The following is a 21415-nucleotide window of genomic DNA, read 5'->3' as shown; positions in this document are numbered from 1 at the left end:
GCTTATCCCAGGACAACTGTGCAACAGAGTGGACCAGGATAATCCACCACTTGGTAGGTGGATTTACACTTGAATACCAAACAGATACAGCTATCTTCTTCCAGAAACAGCATGGAAACACATTGCCAAAAGGCAAGAGAAAGCAAGGTAGAATTGAAGGTAGGATCCTCACGCGTGCAGACTTCAGCGTAGTGAAGCCAGACTCCTGATGCTTTCCCTGCACTCAAGGGCACTGTCCTTCCCGAGAGCAATTCAGAGCAGCCAGCCCAGGGACTAGAGGCATTACACCCCACCTGTGTTTTTCCCACTCTAAATCTTGAATGGCGTCAAAACCACCAAAGCCAGATTTCAAATAGAGTGGAACAAATGACACGTCTCTGGCAGACCAAGCAGTGTTATTTCTCATAGGAAGCAGTACTGCTTGACATATGAGCGTAAGCACACAGAAAGAGAAGGTCAGCACGGCATCTGATTTCAGCTTATCTGACAACAAATACATCAAATCCGCTCCCTTCGTAATATTTCTTCTTGGAAGAAGCAGCAGAATTACTTAGGGCAGAATTCACACGTTGTAAAACTTTATTTAATTAGCCCTTTTGTTCTTCTACTGGAACACATGCTAAGCGAGATAACGAATCTGATGTTTTATGCATAATATAGTTATTAATTTTATAAATTAAAGGAAGAATAAACTCTGAACTGCTTAGCTGATCATCACCTACACGACTTGAAACAGCACGCAGCTTTACTAACACTGAAGTTGGTATGTACACATACATACTGCAGCTGTTATTTCCCCCTCATGGAAGCATTCCAGTAATTCAGAGCAATACCCTGGAAAACTCAGCAGCAGCATTTTAACAGTTGCTGCATAACAAATCTGGCAGGTATAACATTTATATTATTTATATGAAGGTGTTGGTGATACATTAGCTTCCCACCATCGTGTAATTTAACTATTCACAGATGCATAGAAGCAACACACATTTTTTTTTTTGCATTATTGCATACCTATGTTAATATTTACAAACTGATTACACTTCCAAATACTTAAGTAATTACAATACTTAAAAGTAAAAATACTACGTACCTTTGATTGCAGGTGGGACTGACTTCGTTGTGCAGAAGGTACATATTTCTGAGAAAGGTCCCTCCCCAGCATCATTGACAGCCTGTATTCTAAATGAGTAACAGGTGGACTCTGTCAGCCTTTGTATCTTGTATGTATGACTTGGTCCCCTGTAAATTGGAATAAACCTGGAAACAATGAAAATGGGGAATACATAATTACATGGGAGTGGCAGTAACATTTCAGTCTGTTACGTTCATCAGTTCAACACATACATGCTGTGAAAACTGGCAGAACATGCTTCGCAAAGCGATGAAAGAACATTGTCCCTTTTGCAACTACTAATCTTGCAAAATGATTACATGAATTATCCAGAAATACTTCTGTCAATGCACTTCTGCTACCTAGTAATCAAAACTGGTTCAACTCACGCTCTGCTACAATGCGCTGAGCGTGCTGCTAGTACAAAAGTATGTTTTGAACAGGATTAATTTGAGCTTTTTACTGCTTGATTCGGACTTTATCCACACACCGAGACCCACGGATGAGATCCTACTCCCACCTGTGCCATCTTAATCCAAAGTAACTATTAAGATCAGAGCATAAGGACTGTATTTAATGTATTACGCACTTCTTAGATTCAAGGGCCTGAAGACAGCCCAACAGCAGAGACAGAAACAGATTCAGAAGGCACACATCATGGAATATAAGTGAAAAGGAAGAGAGAAAGCATGGTAACAGAGAGGGGGACATGCAGGATGGAAAGAAGACTGGGGCTTAGGGGCAGTGGGGGACACCCATAATGACACAGGCCTGCTTGAAAGCATGCTGAGAAGAAGAGAAAGACATGACATAAGGAAGTGACTCCCAAAATAATCCCATTGACAAGACCAAATGTCAACACACACAATCACATCCAACAATATAATGCAGAGCAAAATCAATTGGAAAAAAAAAAAGAGAGAAAGAAAGGAAAAGTACAGTTTGCAAGAGAGACTCCGACTTCTGTTTTCAATTGCTTTGCTCAGACAAATGCTTTTCAGTAACGGTCATGTGTCAGCCAACAGTTTCTAACTGAGATGCTGGCCCCACAGGTGCTGAGCAGAATGGGGATGACAGTAAATAAAAGGAAGCACTCAGCATCTTGCACCAAACCCCTCGGCCTCCGCTGGGCAGCAAGTTCTTGCTGGTGACAGTTCTGAATCTGGAGAACATAACATTCTCCACACCAGGTAACGCAGCTTTTGAAGACTTAGTACACTTATTCAAATACCTTAACTATTTCAGCTGATTTGAAATCCCCTGCAAGACAACGAAGTGATTTGGTTTTGACCTCCCGATCTAGATGCTAGCTTTACTCTGGGTAATAACTCCTGATCCCCTTGGCTCTTCATGAGACACACAGTACAACCAATCTGAGCATTTCAAAGAAACCGGGTCTGCCATTAGCGCTCAGGGACAGCAATCAATTCAGATTATGATTGAGAACCACGCAAGTACAAACAGAGATCAAAAGTCATCTGTAATAAAAGAAATGTTCAGGTAATTTAAATTGCTGAAACTGTATTTTGGGGACTGATGTGACTTACTACCTCCAGCAAGTCCTAGAGAGCCCCTCACCCTGATGAAAAATCAAAGACCTGTGCTCACGAGTTCTTAAGAGCACATTTTACAGCTGATTTCCAAAGATAAACTTTTTTCAACCCTATGCTTGTGCAGCTTCAAGCACTTCATGCTTGCTATCTTGCCCTTCCAAGGTTCACATAAGGAGCAATGGAAAGTCACAAAAGACTACGGCAGATCTGCACTCACATAAGGTTTCTTGGGGATCTCTGTATGATGAACAAGCCACTTATTTAGGCCAGCAGTACTGAGGGGCACACAGAGACTCAGACCGAAGGCAGCAATGCGGTGTGTTTGATGACTGCTCTTTTTGTAACCAATTGCAGAGCTAGGTAAGCATAGGAGGCTAAATATACTTTACAACTAACAGTTCTGCACACAGTCTGGACTTCTAATGCACTTGCTAGACATACTTATAGAGTGAATACCAATGAATGCTAGCCTTCAAATTACAGCTTCTCCTTTTGAACACGAGCAAGGTTTCATAACGCTGACAAAGCCATCTGGCAAAGTACTTCTGCTCCTCCCATCATTTGGGGATTGGAATAATATTCCCATCCAGTTTCCATCTCTACCCCTTTTTACTTCCATCTCTCTATCTCAAGAACTACTTGTCACAAAAGCAAAAAGTATTAGGGAAAAGGGTCGCATCCACATTCAGCACACAGGACTGCAATGAAAGCACACTTACATCACTGAGAATCAACCACCTTTGAAGAAAGATGGCTTCCAATTTTGGAAGAAGAAAGGCTGATTAATAAGTCAATCAAACTTAATCACTGTTAGGCTTTACCATGACAATAATGTTTGAAGAATGTAAATCGTGATGTAAGAAATATGATGCAGATGAAACATTTTAACTTTAAAACACCATATATATGTGTGTATATATATATATATATATATATATATTACAATAACACAGTATTTTTCTCATGACCAACCCAGGTACTTTATAGTTCTCCAGAGTTATTTCTGTTGTTTAAAGATAATAATACAGTTCCCATTTGATGGAGACAGACATAAAAGTGGAGCAATACACCCTCTGATCTGTTTTCACTCTCCCACATCTTCTGCTGAAGAAGGACTGCAATGATCTTAAAGCTGAATCAACCCACGCTGTCACTACTGCAATGCCCATATACATTAACAACTGTCTAAAGACAATTTGTCCATATGATTGCATGTTCATATTATTGCAAGTTAATTTTTTAAATCCAAAGGTAACTTGAAAAGTGAGTTCCATATACCTTTGCCTTCTTCTTGCAAAGTCTGACATGGTTCAACGTGCTTCATCTAAGACCTGTTCCACACATTTTCATAGGAACAAGCCAGCTTGGAGCTCATCTGCAAGGAGTTCATGTCATATCGACGGGGCTGAAAGGTGAACTGGATTTGAGAACTGATAGAAGCAGTGCAGCCTTTTACTGGATTCACTCCCTAGCTGCTCCAACGTTACGTCAGAGCAGTTGTACTGGTAAAACTGTGGGGACAGTATGGGGATACCAGTGATTGAAACAACCCAAAAGCATTCTTATTCCTATATAGGACTGTCCTTAAAAGAAATGTTTTGCACTTTGGTTCCTATCTCTTTTGACACTCTCCTTTTCAAGACAAAACCAAAACCAAAACATTCCCAAGTGCATCTCAGACAAGCCATCATTCCCTAATCTCTGCCTGCATGGACCAACCATGTGAATCCCCACAGCATGCTGATAGCACCAATACATTTTTGTTTCTAAAAGGTTTGCCCAGCCAAATCTGGAAGGCAACAGGCTGCACATCTTACCCTGATATTTTGTCTTTGAGAAGAGACTACCTGTGTGGGCTGCCCGCACTTTCAACATTGTTTTACTGTTGCTTTTTTTTTTAATACAATTTTTTTTTTTAATTAAAGTGAACCCGTAGGGTCCAAATTTAACACGATGCAGTCTTGCCTCTGCTCTCCACTAAGGTAACAGCACAAACTGAAAACCATCTCGAGGGAGCACAACATCCCCCAGAGAATCTCACTCCCACTTGAGTGATCCGAATTCTCTTTCCCAGACATTCTCATGTCACTCATGGATTATTCATTTACTTACACAGCCTGGAAAAGAGAGAACACAATGTCCTAGAATGATTGACTGGGAGACACCACTGCTGTTAGTTTTTCATCAATACCTTCTTCTCGGAAATGTTTTACATGGCAGAGCTTTTTTGTTTCCTCCACTTCAGTCACTTTCAGTCAAGCAGAGGATTACGAACGTACTTGCCGCTCTACCTTCATTCATTAGCGCTCAGCACATTTTAATCAGCAGGTTACCTTTCAAAGTCTCTCGCTTTGTTTATATTTTAGTAACACAATTGTCTTTGCAACAATTTAATTTGAAAGAAAATGTAACATGCGGTGCTAAGACAGACAGCAATCTGGAGCCTTGTACTAGGGCTACAAGAGAATGATTCTCCTTCTGCCTCCCACGGAACAGCGGTGATCTGACACACTTTTGTGTCGAGAAATCATTAATCCACCGCAGGTCTGACCCAGTGACCTGAGGCTTTTGTTCAGTGTACCCGGGCAACTGCTCAGTTAGAAAGCAAAGCACATGAATTTCACCAATCAGCACAACTTTTAATGTTGTTATTGCAGTGTGCCTGTTATCCGCACAGTTGTAGCACCCACCGATTTTTTTTTTTTTTTTTAGTCTCTTCCTCTATTTTCTCTAAAGAACATTATCAAGCACTCACTGATGTATGCCATTTCCTTCCCCAGTTAGTGATTCCCTGCACTATGCAGTAGCACCCCGGAAAGCAAAGCTTCAAACCGCAAATACGTAATTCACCCCTGCCACAGGGAACGCTCAGCTCTTGAGCCAAAAAAAAACCAGGCAGCCCCACTGCTGGCACAGCCCTGGGTGCCCTACATTGAGGTCTGGAGCAGACACACTGGACACTCTGATGTGAAGATCTGTTTTCTAGAAGATACCTTTAGGAAACCTCATCATGTAGGCTTGTTCATGACATGTTTAGAAACCAGCCTCCTCACTACAGCAGCCATGTAGCTTCTGTTTACAGGCATAACAACAGGAGATGATGTTTCTTTGCTTGTACTTAGAAAAGCAAAACTAACTGGAGAGGAAAAAGGCAGAACAAGGAGTGCTAGCAGTTAAATGGAAAGAGTTTTGTTTTCTTTGCCTAATTACTTAGCGTGTCTAGCCTGTGGGTAAGGAGCATTTGCAGCCAGAAATTGATTCTTAGTTTGCTTCTCCTAGATCATGCTTTCTTCTGCTGCCGAATTCGAGCACGCAATCCATATTTACCAGGGCCTCCTGTCAGATTTCCAGAATTATGGGTAATGGAGATGCCTTGACATACAAAAGCTCCCATCTAGCAAGAAAAATTAGTTTTTTGGAAAGACGAGTTACCATCTTTCCCCCTTGAAGCTCATGCTGCTGAGGGCAGCTGGGATTTATGGCCCACCATCATTGTACCTTTGGGTTCAAGCCTGAACCGAAGACCCAGCCATGTAGCGGCCTCAGGATTGTCCTCTTCCCAATGGATCACCAGAGAGGAAACAGATACAGAAGATTTGTGTTTGCTCCCCTTTTGTCCCCTTTTGGACTGCACAGCTGTGTAATCATTCACACTGTTTGGAAGCTGACAAAGAGAAGCTGCACACAGACTACATCAATTCTATTGTTTACACCAGCGATAGATCAGGCACGTAATAAAGAAGACGACCGAACACCTTGAAAATCAGCTTCAAGGATGAGCAAGAGATGGAGAAAAAGTTTTAATTCTGAATGATTCCAGAGAGAAAAAATAGACAACAGTAAGATCTCAACAGCACCTGGGCACATTCAGAAGGAATGGAAGGCAGATCAGCAAAGTGCTCAACGTGATTCTTGTGTGCAACCACATTGGAGGCCAAGGAACAGAGAAGCAGGACAATACCGAGCACAATATAATGTGAATTTACAGCATTTCAGTGAAGGATTTGGGAGAACTTACAGAGAGTATCCAACTCCCTGCCAAAAGTCAAGAAGAACCAGACAACTAAGCAGCTACCGATACCGTGGTTTGCAGTGGCAACGTGTTAAAAACTAACAGAAGATATAACAGGAGTAGGCTTAATAAAGCCAAAACCAAAACAGAACCAAACACCGCTCAAGCAGTAGCAAATTAATGCTCTTGTAGTCACATGCATCTTTATCTCTCTTGTGCAGCATTACAGTCTGCTTTATTAATATGGCAGCATCTAACAGTTTCTATGGACCTTAAAATGAATCTCATTCAGCACAGCATGTTCAGAGCTATCCACGGCCGTGACAGTCTCAGTCATTTGGCTTGGCAAAGCTTGCTAAGGGAGCAAGGCATCCTCTCTGCCTTACAGCTTCAGCAAAACAAAGCTGGCACCCAAAAATGGAGAAGTGTCCCACGTGCTCCTCACTGTGAGCAGAACCCCATGACCACTCTGGGTACTAAAAAGCCGTAACTGTGAATTTCCCACCAAATCCCTCTTTAAATGAACTTACTGGAAAGACACACTGTGTCTCGCTAGGATTCGTAATCTCCTGAACATTTTATCTCAAACATTTAACACAGTTTTCTTATACCCGTCTCAAAAAGTGATCAAATTACTGCTTTTATTATTTTGTTTGAAGAATTGTATGCCCTTAAATGGAAAATACCTATAATTTAACAAACCATTTTAGACTAGTGTACATACATAAACAAAATTTCATATGTTACAAAAGGGTAATACTGCTACTGTCATACACTACCCAGTGATACAGGGCCATAACTCACTTATTCAGCAAATAACCATAACAAAAGTAATTACAGTGTAGAACACCAGTAACTACCATCTAACAATCCACTAACAAAAGCAGACTTATTAAGAATAGCCAATGATCCTTCATTGATATTTTAAAAGAGTATTGTCAAGTTGCATCTCATCCAACCATCCAATGATTCTCTTAAAATATAATTACGCCTTTTTCTTTATATGCCTGCATGCATAGAAAAATCACAGAACTAATCTCAACTGCAAGATACATATGATCTAAAAGAAACCCAAGCGATGCAATGAATGACCCACAGCTAACATACTTCTCAATTCTTTCTTTCAGACTAGACATTGCAAGCATTTTAAGACACTAAGTGGTACAATTACCTGTAGAACAACTAAAGACTAATTAACAGTACAGAAAAAGTATCAAAAGCATTACTGTAATTAGGTTCGTTTCACTTGGAGAAGAAAAACTCACCGCGTTCTGGAAAATGGGGCAACTTGATTCATGTGATTTTCTTGATGTTACAGAGGTTAGGAATGGTAGTTTATTGAAAAAACACTGAAACTTTATCATCCTCTTTACATAAAGGTCAAGTGCTTTCAATTAACGTTCCCATGTGTTGTGCTTTCTAGAAACAGATTTTTCATCTCCAATTAACGCTACACATAATTGAAAGGACAAGAGAGATTAATTTGATCTGCCTAGATGTCACACACCAAGGCGCAAACGGCAGAGAAGGCAGGTGCATTGCTGATACGTGCACCTTTTCAAGCCCCTACATTAATCAGGGCCAGGAGATTTCCAAGTATTTTGTTTCACAGCCCTTACAATCAATGAGACCTTTGGTCTGCCACAACTGGCCCGTTGCCTCATTACAGTGTGGAAAAGTTAAAAGCAATTCTTAATGACCAAGATGCACTCAAGAGCACTGGGTGGCTATCAGTGCACAGAAACAGAACAGAATCTTTACAGAAAGGCTGTCTGAACTAGCAGGGTCTGAACCTGACTCGGCGATTCTTGTTTTTAAACGTAACTCGTTCACCTACGTATTTCTGTTGGTGAAAATGCTTCTGTATTACTTTAAAATTAACTCAGCAAGGAACACTGCAACAAACAAACAGCACGCTCAGATTCACCAAAGGGGAAATGGTAATACTGATCAATCAGCTCAAAGTAATTTCAGATGTCTCAGAGAAGATATTAACTATAACTTCTGAAAGACAGAGGACATGACAGAGACCAGCCCTCTGGCTCAATTATCCATGCCCTGCCCAGAGCCAGATGCTGTCTCTTCTTTGAGCAGAGAGGACACCACAGCACCTTCCAAAACCCTTTCAAGCCATACAAGATTCCAAATCATCCTTCTATTCCATTTGACATCCACAGTTGACCTGCATTAGTCTGTTAAAGCACTGCACAATTAAAGAAGCCCATGTTCAAGAGACTGCATAACAGTGTTTTTCACAAGCATACAAGGAAACAGTCAACATAGATGAGTGGTTGCTCTGCACCTTTGGGAGCTCATGTGGGAAAAAACTCAAATTTAAAGCTTGGAAGACATAGCAGAGTAACAAGTGCAAGGAGCAGCAAACCCTCCTAATTAATAGCTCCTAAGAGACCATTTGCAAAAGGAAGTTTGTGCAAAACCAAACAGTGATTCTAGGAACAGCTTTGGTTCTCTGCTGCCAGGTAACACAACCCTATTTTATTCTTACAAGGAAACTTATTTCTCCAATACAGAAACAGGTTTAGAACAATTTGCAGTTCACCATCCTACCTGCACTGCTGCATGAAAGCAAACAAAAGCAGCCTGCTGGATGATTCTTTACAGCAGGCTTGAGCACATGCTGCTGCAGGTGATGGGCTCCTGACAAGCACCACTGCACTCCAGAGAAACTGTTTCATCAGTCAGATTTCAAATGGGTATTTATATTCATTGGACACCGCCCAGTATTAACACAGAGGAGCGTGTACTGTCTCTGTACCACTATAGTTGAAACAATGGGAGGTAGTTAGGCATTATTCATGGTGGTTTTATTACTCAGAATTAGAGGTTTGGGGCCAGATCTTCAGCTGGCATAAAGTCAGCACAGCTCTACTTAAATTAAAAGAATCATACTAATTTACACCAAATTATGATCTGTGCTGAAGGTCCCTATGGATTTTCTACTTCATAGACCAGTTATTTTACCTAATTAAACTCACTAAGAGTGTTTCTTAGTAAATTATGAACCGTTTGTGATATTTATTCATTGAAGAGATCTTTGGAGCTATTTTGCCTAACCTTCCAAAACAAAGTTGCTTGTGAAAAACTTCTTCCCGAACTATTTAATGCCCACTTTTGTGTTTCTTGCATACTGAAAGCTCTTATGGCTTTGAGGAAAACTTTAGGGAAGAGAAATGCAGTAGATGAGCAATTCTGCCTTCTTCTTTTATTCCTACTACATTGCTACCAACCTGATGCCAAGTTCCTTTTTTTCCCAAATGATCCAAAATATGATAGATCTAAAATCCCAACCATCGTGCTGCTCAAAAAACCCTTTCCTGCTCTGTTTTTGCTTTTCCTAGATCTCTGACTTTGTAACCAGTCCTTTTACTAATACGCACGCTGAGTGCAGTATCTTTGCTTTGCATATTCCAAAAGGGAAAACTAGTGGGATCATAAAACTTGGTAATAATTTTTACTGGCAGAGGAGCCAGCAGTTTGCTCAAATTTCACAGCACAGCAATGACTGCAGGTGTTCTACAATAACTGACAGCTTTATTACGAATTTTGCTTCATTAGACTACAGGCACAGAATCCCTATTAAAACAACATTCTGTATACATTTGTAGTATCGAGAAATCAGGAAAGCAGCATTTCTCTTGCTCTGATTCACAACCGCTTTATCACAAGCCAGAACTCATTTTTCATTAACAGAACAAGACAAATCAGATCTCTTACCTTTTATTTCTGTCTTCAATCTGTAAGATGTAGACCATGTCATCGGTAGCGTGAAGCTTGGAACTGCTGTCCCCCCATTTCAGCTTCAGGCTCTGAGGACCCGCTGCAGCACACTCCAGCCGAGGAGGTAAGGGTGGTAACGGCCTGGTTTTTGCTTTAATAAAGTGGCTAAACGGTCCAGCTCCAATTTCATTGACAGCCTGGATCCTGATCCTAAAGTGAACAAAAAGGCGAATGGTAAATAAAGAGCTTTCACAAGGTTCTTAGTGTAGAAAAGTCCCAAGTGCAGCAGTGAAGATATGAAGAAACGCAGTAAGGCAGAGGCAGAAGGATTTGCCTAAGCAATGTCAGTAGCTGATGGCAGTCAGCATGGGCGTAACTGCCGTGCAACCTCTCTCCATACTGGTAAACATCTTTGACGACCTAAGGGCACCATTATTTCTGTGAGTGCAGCATATCCCAAACCATGCTGCTGGTGGACACTAAAGTCTACCTGGAAGAGCTAACCCTGGAAGGTTCGATCCACCACCCCACTGTGGGTCGCAGTCTGGTGTAGGTAACTTAGCTTCTATACTGCTTTGTCACCCTCTTGTCTGTCTGCACTTCAGTTTAATAATTTGCACAACGAGAATTTGTTACAGGAACGAGTGAAGAGTGGTAGTCTTCTAATACAGTAATGTCAACAGCAACATCGAAACAAAAATACGAAATATGCACTCAGAAAGAGCTTTGAGGACTTATTAGATGTGAGATTCTGTGTAAATAGAAATATTGATACAGATGAGTCTGGAAGGTTCCAAAAGGTTGCTAGATCAACGAAAGAATTAGAGAAAACAGGCCAGGCAAACCGCAGTTTTAGACAGTACATCAACTTTAGATCACTGGACAGATGCCATTTATTTTGGAAATTCTGTGTGCTGCAACCCAGTATTTTCTCATGGGAAAGACTCCCTGCAAGACGCATTGCTTCTTCTCAAATGTGTCAGCCACCAAGAAGCCAGGAACTCCCTGGGACGGCAGGAAGGGGAGAAGGGAGAAGAGCAGAATCCAGTAAGCTGTTACACAGCCTGCTTCAGAGAAAGCAGAAGATAAATAGAAATATCTTTGGTTGGCATAGCTATTTATTTTCATTAAAGTATACAAAGTGGTTAAACTTGCATATATAATATATGAGAAATTACTTTGCTTTGAAAAGCAAGTCTCTGGCTCTACCATACGAAAAAGCTTATGTAGCATTAAAGAGAAAAAGAATCCTCCAGAGAACAAGATTCCCCATTAAAAAAAATACAAAACCCGTATTTTCTGCAATTTCAGAACAAAAAAAGGGTTAAATGATTAATAAACATACTGCAGATGAATATAGTCTCATCTACTAATTAGGCAGCCGAAATAATTACGCACAGTGTTTACATGGCCGCGTGGTTAAGCTTTTGCTTATTGATCAGGCCATCTACCAGGGCAACGCGTCCCTTGGCTGCCTACGCATTGAAAGTGTCGAGCTGCATTTTCCTGTTAATCCTCCTTTTAGTTTCAGGAAATAGGTTCTGACTACTGTACGATGCTATACAGGGCCGACTTCCTCCTCCAGGAAGAAAATAACAGGAAGAGGAGTCTGCTGGGAGTCTCCTCGTCAACTGCCACACGCAAGTAGTTGCAGGAAAAAGAACAAAGGCTTCTCTAATATCTTCAGAAGTGTAGTTAATGTACAGACATTGAAGTTGTTTCATATGATGTCACTGGCTCGCTTTGGATCGAGAAGTCATTACATTAATATTTAATAATCTTTCCGGTAAAAAAGGCGAAAATTGCCTCCATTTTCACTGGATTCTGGCAAGTTACCTGTTAGCACACGCACAAAAACAGTAACAGCAACATGACAAAACGCAGACTGCTTCCACCAACACCCTCTGCTTTATCTTGTACTATCCCCTCCCACCTCACCAGCCCTCAAGCATCGCAGCTAACTCTCTTCCCAGCAGCAGTTATCACACCTGAAAACACGGAGTGACCGAAAGGAAGCCCTCTCAGCTTTCACACCACACTTGTTACGCACGGGCTGGCAACGTGCTTTTATGACGTGTGCACAAACACACAGCTCCATTTGCTGAGCCTCCCTTTGCCAGGTATTTGCACAGGGTAAAGATGTGCCTCTTCTCTCACTTGTGGTTGCTTTCATGGAGCTCCTGGTGGCCCTGCTCCCCCCGTCTGATGCACACACATGGGCACTCACCCACCTGCCCTTCTGACACGGGAGCACAGTGAGACCAATGGCAATAAAAGAAAGAAAGGCATCTGACGAATGATGATAAAGGGAAAGCAATAACTGATTAATTTCCTTCTGCCAGGGCTGGATGTCGTCAGCCTGTTTCTGCGGATTATGCCACTGTAAAAATTCTTTGTAAATTGTCCCTCTGCAGGCCTCTACCCTATATTTTCATTCTCATATTTCCCCACTGCGACCTCTAAACAGTAAAAATAAATACGTCAAACTAAGTAAACTTCGAAACCATTAAAAGACCTTTAACAGACCATTATAGGATCCTTGATCCAGGAAAATAAACACCCTAAAGATGATGTTATTTTCAGCTTGGTCAGAAAATCCTTCCTACAGTATTCCAGCAAACTCAAAAACCATTTCTGAATTAATCTTACGGAGTCTGACACGTGAAGAGTTTCATTCACCAGTTCCCATAAGCAGAATGCCACTGGCTGCCATACATGAATATGTGAAAACCTGCAGTTTTGAAACACCACAGACTTCACAAAAGAGAGGAGATGCAGCTTGATCCACTCCTGCCATCAGCCTGAATGTAAAGGACAGCAGTCTTACCAGCCAGCCCCACAGGTCCCTCATGCTGCACTCTTCTGGAGATGCAGCAAGACTTTGCTCTATACTTCAAAGCACAGATTTTGTTTTATAACTCACTGGGGCATTGCTAACTTGAGCATCCATGTGCATTCTTCTCTTTGCATGCTGGAAGATCTTTCCCTTGATACAGTTTAGAAATTAAAAGTGTCTGGAATTTGTATTCCTAAACCAAATTAGAAATATGTGTTGCTATTAAAATTTAATGGAGCTTATCTGTCTCCGAAAACTATGTAACTCCAGAGCAAAAGAAGCATTCTTAGAAAAATCTGAAGTTGTTTTGCAGTGAAGTGTCCTAACGGAGCTGCACCATTAACTATGGAAAGTGTAGAGCAAAGCCTGGGAACAGAGTGTAACAGAAAATCGACATTTCTGTCACTGTCAAATCCTTATTTATTGTGGAGAATTTATTTACTCGCTTCTTGTTAGATCAGTTCACAGAAAATCAGCCCTACCCTTATTATGCCATAATCACAGCTTCCCGAGCTCCAAGGCTACGTTAATAACATGGAAGGATTGCAGAACTCGGGCATGTTTCTGCAGCTGGCCTGCTTATAGCAGTGATGTTTACAGAGTGCTTGCGTGAGGCATCTGCTTATTGCAAAAGCAGTGCTGGTGCCTGACAGTGGACGAGTCCTCATGAAAGCAGCCCTAGCCTGGCCACCAGCAGCACGGCAGAGGCATGCCCCAGTTCCTCACGCTTTGAATACATTGTGGGAGGCAAATCCTTCTTGTGTCACGCTGGCAGGATTTGCTGCCAAGACAGGGAAACCGTCAAACTTGTCAGCTTCAAACCATCTCTGCAAAGAGCCCTGAGCTTGCTCTGCATGTATTTAAGTTGTGCACGCGTGGCTGTCCCATCAGAGGGATGCAGCAGAGCAATGCCAGACCCAAGCCATCGAGCCCAACGGGGCAGACACATGTGGGCTTACTGCCTGAATCACAGTGCTACTCAAAACCATGCTCCTTTCCAATTTTTGCTTTGGTGGATTCAAAATAACCAAGATTTGCTTTTCAAGTTCAGGGTTCCCACAAACAAAACACTGACGGTGGAATTCCAATGCAATCAAGCATGCAAGCCCTTGGCTACCTTCAGATTCTGCTTAAAATTTGTCAGGAGATTTCATAGTCTCAAAACCAGTAATGTTGAACTTGTTAAGTCTACGAAAAACAAAGCTGGGAAGAAAACACATTCACTGCTTTTAAACACAGCAGGGAACAAACAGTTGAGAGAGAAAAGAGTTAAGTTAAACAAAGCTGACATGAAAAGAAAAACTACTGGTGAAGAAATGTAGCGAATGAGAGCAGTGAAGTTCTGAACACTCCTGATTAAAGTAGGGAGGGCTGAAATCCCCAACCCAACATCTTTCAGAAAACAGTTTGACAAACGCATTGAAAGGAAATACATGGTGTCAATCAATAGCCAAAATACTTGGACATACATATGCCAGTTACCACAGAAGTCCCTTTGTGCTATAGATGGTGCTGAATAACATGCAACTGGATTTGTCCCTTGCCTTCCCTGGCAGACATGAGATGTTAGAATTGGGAGGGTCTTCCTCGTTTTATTATTGCTTGTTACTTCTGATTAGTCACCGACTGGCTTGTGCTTTTCACACAACATTTTCTCTTTTTGTAGGAACTCAGCCTTACAACAATATTTAGAACAGTTGCAGAGTTAATGCTCACGCTTCAGCATTTTCATTTGGATCAGAGACAGCCAGACTCCCTGACTACAAATAAGTAATTTAATATGGTGTTTTTTACAAATTAAAGAAACAAGAATGCAGAAAATAAAACAATCCAGTCTGATCTCAGCACAACAATATTTTTATGGCAGCACGACTAAGAGCTTCAGGGACTGCATCCTGATTAGAAAGCACAGAAACGTCCAGGCCATCACTTCACTCTGTACCTCCATTTCCAGGCTTTGGAGACAAGGCTGGTTTCCAAAACAAAGCTGTAGACAACCAGGAACCAGCTAAAGAAAGGACTGAAGGACAAAGACCTCTGTGATGAATGATCAAAGTTGTTTTGACTCGATTGAAAATACGAACAGACTGTTCAGCTTCTTACTACCTGCATCATGTCTTCATCTGGTCTTCAGAAAGTTGAGCTCTCTGGTCTTGCTTAGAGTAAGTCCCATGAGCACCAGTGCGGAGAGCGAGAGAAGTGAGAGAACATGGAGGTGGAGGGATGTCAGGAGTATGAACTGGTTCAAACTGCTGTGCAGCTTTGCTCATGTGCTATATTTTCACAAACACCCTCAGCTTGCCTAGGGCAGAAAATAGGGTAAAAGAGGAGCCACCTCTTCTAGCCTATCTTTTTTTTCTACCTGCTTACAAGGTCAAAAAATAGGGATAGTTTTTACTAAGACCAGTTTTCCCAGTCAGGAATGATGCAACAACAATGATGCTGGCACAGAAGAGGGGTCAACACGAGGAGGGAATGGGAGGCTTCTTGCTGCAGCTGAGGATGAGAAAACACTTGTATTTCATTTCTGCCTTTGTCAGAAAGGATCACAGTTACAAACCACTGAAGAACTGCAGACAGCAATGATGGAGATGCATTTCCTGGATTTATATGATTCAGACCGCCAGAGGAATTCTTATTTTTAAAAATAAATCTACTTTTTTTCTTGTTTCATGACACGTTTTTAAAACCCAGATACTGTAGGCAAAGATCAGTATACATAGTAGCAGGCACTATAAGTAATGGAAGTACGCTTTCTCCTTAGGTAACTTCTAGCATGCATCTTCGTGTATTTGCTACAAGGTCTCTTTCTTGAATACATGGTAAAATTTGAGAACAAATTTTTCTATGAACTCTACAAGATCTGTAGGATCGTGATGCGGAATACAAAGAAAAAAGAAACATGTTACAGTAGTCTGTGTGCCATATCTAACTCTACAGCTGTGCAATCGGATTTCAGGTTCTATTAGAACAGTACTTAAAACAGAATCCCTCTCACCACATCTTTAGTTGCAGCGCCATTCATTGCCTGTATGGAACATTTTCTAGTTTTTAATTTTAGTTAACATTGGGGAAAAAAAACACATAAACTTAAGCATTATACTAATAATAACTTTTTTGCAATGTCACTTAGAAATTTAGAATCTGAACCAAGAAATTGTTTTAAACTCAGATGATCTTTTAATTAGTTTCCATTTGCCAGTAATAAAAAATAGCTAGAGCTACATAAGCAAAATTAACTGCGTGCCAATTCCTTCACGGAGATCAATACATTTAATAATAAACCCTTGTAACAGTACTGCTAATAATGTGGAGGGGGAAAAAAAGAGAGTGAAGTTGCACTTTAATTTTAGTTCTCTGTAATTTTTGGAATTATTTTACCTACCAGTGTCCATACTGTAGCAGAGCAACTTGAGAAGGAGGAGAGGTCAGAGATTGCAGCAGGAGAAAAAGAAGAAAGAGGAAGGTGGGGAAATGCAGTATTTGAACCTGAACTACTGCAGTTTGTTCCATAAAGCAGTTACTGCAGATTTCTAGGCTTGCTCGTTCTTTTACTCCCTCTACGTGCCATAAATATTTCCCATGTAAAATTAAACCACGTAATCTCATCCTGAATGTACACCACAGCAAAAAATGGTACTCACCGGTATGAGGTTTCTGGAAGCAAATCACGGATAACGTAACTCGTAACATTTCCTACGGGAATGCTGATGTCACCAAGGTCAATGTTGTATGAAGTAATCTCAGCTCCATTATTGCATGGCTCTTCCCAGTTCAATGCAAGGCACACAGAGGGTGAGAGCTGACAGGCATCCACGTGCTCATCCTCCAGCACAAAGAGGGTAGAGACAGCATCGGGCACAGACGCAGGGATCCTGCAGGTTACCAGTTCACTGTAGGGTCCAGCTCCTGCCTGGTTAACAGCCTGTGTGGCAAAACAACATTGTATAGGATAAAGGTTCTCTTTCACGTGCCTATCAAGTTCTTAATCACAAACTGTGCTGCCTGGAAGAGCTCCGTGGATTCCTCGGAGAGTGTGCATCACTGGCTCATTCTCCAAAGGATGATTCATACCCTCTACCTGGATTAGGGTAATTCATGTCTTCCTTAGTTACTCAGCAGTATCACTTGGGAAAATTGGAGAATACTTGTCTATTTCTTAACAGCTATTTAATCAAACTTAACAGTAACCTTTTCATCAGCAGCAAACTTGGTTTGGTAAGAGGTAATGTCAGAATCAGCAAGCTGCCAGTGACGGGTGATATCACGGTGCCCAGCAAACTGGTGACCTGAAATTATCATGTTGCTGTGCATAAAAACCTCAGTTTCTGCAGTGTGGATCGTGACATGCTTCTGCAAGTACAGTATCCCTAAACGTAAGGGGCATCTGACTTGCTGTGAGTTACACAGGTTCCTAACTCAGACAGAGACCAGTTAATTGGATGCTAAAATTTTCTGGTGTAAGAATATACAAGCTCAGCATGGCACTAAGCCTGTGACTCAGATTTCCCTAGAAGTCACAGGTCACTACCAAGCAACCACCGAAGTACATAGCTCAATATTTTCCACAAGAGAGGAGACCAAACAATCACCAAGCTTCTCATCTTGATTCACGGATCTAGGACCCCAGTGGAAACTAAGGTTCAAACTCTGGCCCTTTTCTGCTCATTGATTAGAGGTTGATGTCTGTGCAAGCTCAACATGGCACAATTGTACAGGCCTGTTCTACTGTCGGTTGACTCTCAGTCAGTGCTACGAGCTGTGCATGCTGCACTGTTACCTTGGTGTTTCAAAGTATTGTCCACCACCCATACCTCCTTAGCACCTGGGGAAGTGAGCCGATTCCCCGAATAGATGACAATTAACCTGGAAAACCTGTGCTTACAGTCTTGCCAGTAGGACTATGATGGTAAGGAAGGGACGTGTCAAACACTTGTTTGGTTCCTTGCCTATGCTGGGCTATGGTGATCATTTTTTTCCTACTATGCGTAGTACAAATACGAAGCCACGCTCTGTTTTTCCAGGAGGTGTTTTATTCAATTGAAGAAACAGATAATAAAGTTAGATCTGTCAGCCCTTAAAAAGCCCTTCAAAACAAATCCCGCTCCAGGGACATCTTCCACTGAGCAAAGCGCTCCTAGAACTGTTAAAAGTGAGCCTTGTTTTGTGGTCTGCCTCTAAACCAGTGTTTGGCAATCTGTATCTTGCTCCAAGCAATTTATTTTTAGTGGTGCTTTTAGCTGCTTTATTAGACAACCTCATCACCATAACTGATGGGAATTTCATTCTTCTTTGCTTCCTAGATGCTTCCCCCCGCCTAAATGACCTAATATTTCCCTCTGCAGATGCCACAATTGTTTTCAGGAATATTCATTACAGGAAAAAAAAAAATTGAGCAACAGAAAAGACAAATTGGCTGCCCTCAAGATATATATGCCTGATTCCTCAGTTCTCTCCTTTTATTGGGTTACTGGAGATTGAGATAGCAGCGTCACATGTTTATTAGAAGACTGAATAAAAGCAGCCTGGGAAATCTTTATTTTGAAAAAGTGACAGAAATATATTTTTGCTAAAGCCGCTAAGAGACACGAAAACTATTATTCTCACCATTAAAAAAGAAAAATAAATTTCTGACACAATTCAGCTCTCCCTCTTTGTCTGCAACACATACTTCATTGTTTTTCATGTAATTGCTTTAATGTTGCAGCGTATCTTACACCGTGGTTTCTCAGACATACATGTCCATATAACATAGACTGACTACATGATGAAGCCCTCTAGAAAGCAATGCATGGGTCACTGATGGATTTCAATAACACCTCTTAGTGCTGTTGGGCATTTCATTTCACATTCATCTATGGAAAAAAAAACTACATTGGCCTTGTCAAAATCAAGGTGGATGTGTGCAACGTTTCTGTGGCACAAAATGTAAAATTAACGTTTGCTTGAAATCAAAGACCCCACAGAGCCGTCTGTTTCCATTTTTAACATCAAAATCTCTTTGAGTTCCCCACCGTTCACCACAGAATTGGTCTCATGGTCACCTCCCTGCCCACTGGGTTCTGAATACCTTCCTTCTTGAGCAAACAGATGCGCCTTTTGGCTCAGGCTTCCAAGACACCCATACCTGTTCGTTCTACAACTTCTTCCAGTGCTGCCAGAGCAAGGTACCTGGCAGTTATGACAAAGTTACTAAGCACAGCTGAGCGTACTTAGAGGTGTGAGGCCCTTGCCCTTTGGCTGTTGGCCATCTGCTCAAAAGCTGCTCCGCAAAAGAAAGTCAATGTCCTGCTAAAAAAAAAGCTAAGAAGGAAACACTTGACAGAAGCGTGTCATCCCTGATCAAAGGAAAGGCCCTGGGAGGTCCACCTCCTGCCAGCTGGGTGGGGACATGAGCCTTTGCCTGGATTTACTGGTGATATTCCGTCTTGCCATACAAATAGATCTTTTGGAACAGAATCTTGTGCAAAATTATTTTAACTTTGCTTTCCATTTATTTTTCAGTGGACATAAAGGAGAAAAGAGCAGACGTAACCTTGCAGATATAAGAGAAAATGGTAAAGATGAGGACTCGCCTTTTGGCAGCTACAACCATCTGTGTGCATAAGGATCTACTCAGCTGCTTTATTTGATAAATGAAACAGATGCTGAAGTTTATGGTTTAAGCTAGGGGAATCTTCAGCATCCACTTGGGAGGTAAATGTTTGCATATCATTACCAAAAATTTTTTGTTTTTTTTTAAAACATTCTCATTTTGTTTTACCATCAGAGCGCAAGGTAGCTGTTAAAAGTACCATCCACTGAAAATTAAGAACATGAGATGTGCAAGCTACAAGTTATTCCAACTCTCTTGTTGGAATAACTTGTCTCTCACTTGAATAGCCTAGAATCTAAGCCATATTACAACAGCCTGCATTATTTAAAATAAATGAACGTTGCTCCTGACTTTTAAAACATCTAACTTCATAGTGTCTACTTAGAAAAAAAACAAAGCACAGCAGAAGGCAACAATGATTACTTCTTAGATAGCAATGCACGTAAAAACATGTAACTTCCATACCTGTAGCCTACAGCAGTACTGTGCTGCCGCCGACAGCTCACTTATTTCAAAACAGGTATCTGTGCCATTATATGCAAGTTGTAGAGATTCCTCATCTTCTCCCCACTCTAATCTGTATTCAGAGATGTCAGCACCAGAACATTCAGGACTCTGCAACGCAAATATTTATATCATTCAGAAATGAGCACTGCACATCTTTGTGTTTCACTGGGTAAGGAAGAAAGTACCTGAAAAAAATCCTCTTATTTTGAAATTAATGACACTACTATTGTTGCAAATTGAAATGCACTGAATTAGCATTCCCCTAGTAGGTTACTGAGACAGTCTAATTCTGCACAACATTTACCTGAAAGAAACACACAGAAATGAGAGCACATGCAGCTACTTCACTTTTCATCACAGCACTCAGTAATAAATTGTCTCTCTACTGGCTTGGCAGAAGCACAGCTGTGGAGAATGCAAAAAAGCATCAGTCTAGTCAATCAAAACATCTCTGCAAGAGATGGCCTTCGAGCCTGAAGCAGTTATTCACATTACTGAGAAAAACTCAACCTCAACAAGCGTGGCAGCTCATCTGAGGTTTTCAATGCAAGTTAGCCATCAACCTAACACACAAAGTATGGGACGAGGAAGGTGCACCTGGGTACATTAACAACCATACAAACACTTGGGAACATCAGTAACTTCCTCCTCAGCAGGGGTATCCTTTTGTGGAGGGCAATGGCAAGATGCATGGCTGAACAGCTGCTGGGTGTTCCAAGAAAGTCCGTGGCAGAATTACAGCCTCACTGTTCCACATCACGCTGCTTATGACAACATCTTTTCCTGTCTGCCTTAATTACATAACGGTATTTTTTAATGACACCAATCAACACTTCTCTGTCTCAGCTAACACTTATTTAAAGAACCCAAACTCTAAGATGGTGAAGCATGGAGAGGGAATGCGTACAGACTAAAATAAAAGTAAATATTTGGGGAAGAGAAATAATTTTTGAAGAAGAGCTAAATTGTAAGCATTTGTGCTGAGTTCATCTCATATCAGAGACTCCAGCTTCATTCAAAAATCAAATCTTTGCCTTCAGTTCCAAGTTGCCAATAGTTGCCT

The 21415-nt window shown here is 41.3% G+C and overlaps 1 protein-coding gene across 2 annotated transcripts in view; it reads right to left on the bottom strand.

The window, feature by feature from the left end:
* Positions 1-21415, bottom strand: part of FNDC3B (fibronectin type III domain containing 3B) — a 153261-nt gene that overhangs the window by 12012 nt on the left and 119834 nt on the right. For both annotated transcript variants that reach the window (XM_021397061.1, XM_021397062.1), the window contains 4 exons: positions 20311-20460; positions 16895-17175; positions 10412-10624; positions 1091-1257 (listed from right to left, as the gene is read on the bottom strand). In XM_021397061.1, the coding sequence (XP_021252736.1) occupies positions 1091-1257; positions 10412-10624; positions 16895-17175; positions 20311-20460 (811 nt within the window). The remainder of the gene's footprint in view (positions 1-1090; positions 1258-10411; positions 10625-16894; positions 17176-20310; positions 20461-21415) is intronic.

The sequence above is a fragment of the Numida meleagris genome, chromosome 4 (genome assembly GCF_002078875.1).
Source record: "Numida meleagris isolate 19003 breed g44 Domestic line chromosome 4, NumMel1.0, whole genome shotgun sequence".
In the NCBI taxonomy this organism is placed as follows: domain Eukaryota; kingdom Metazoa; phylum Chordata; class Aves; order Galliformes; family Numididae; genus Numida; species Numida meleagris.
The sequence above is the reverse complement of the archived record's forward strand: the minus strand, read 5'-3'. Positions and strand labels throughout refer to the sequence as shown.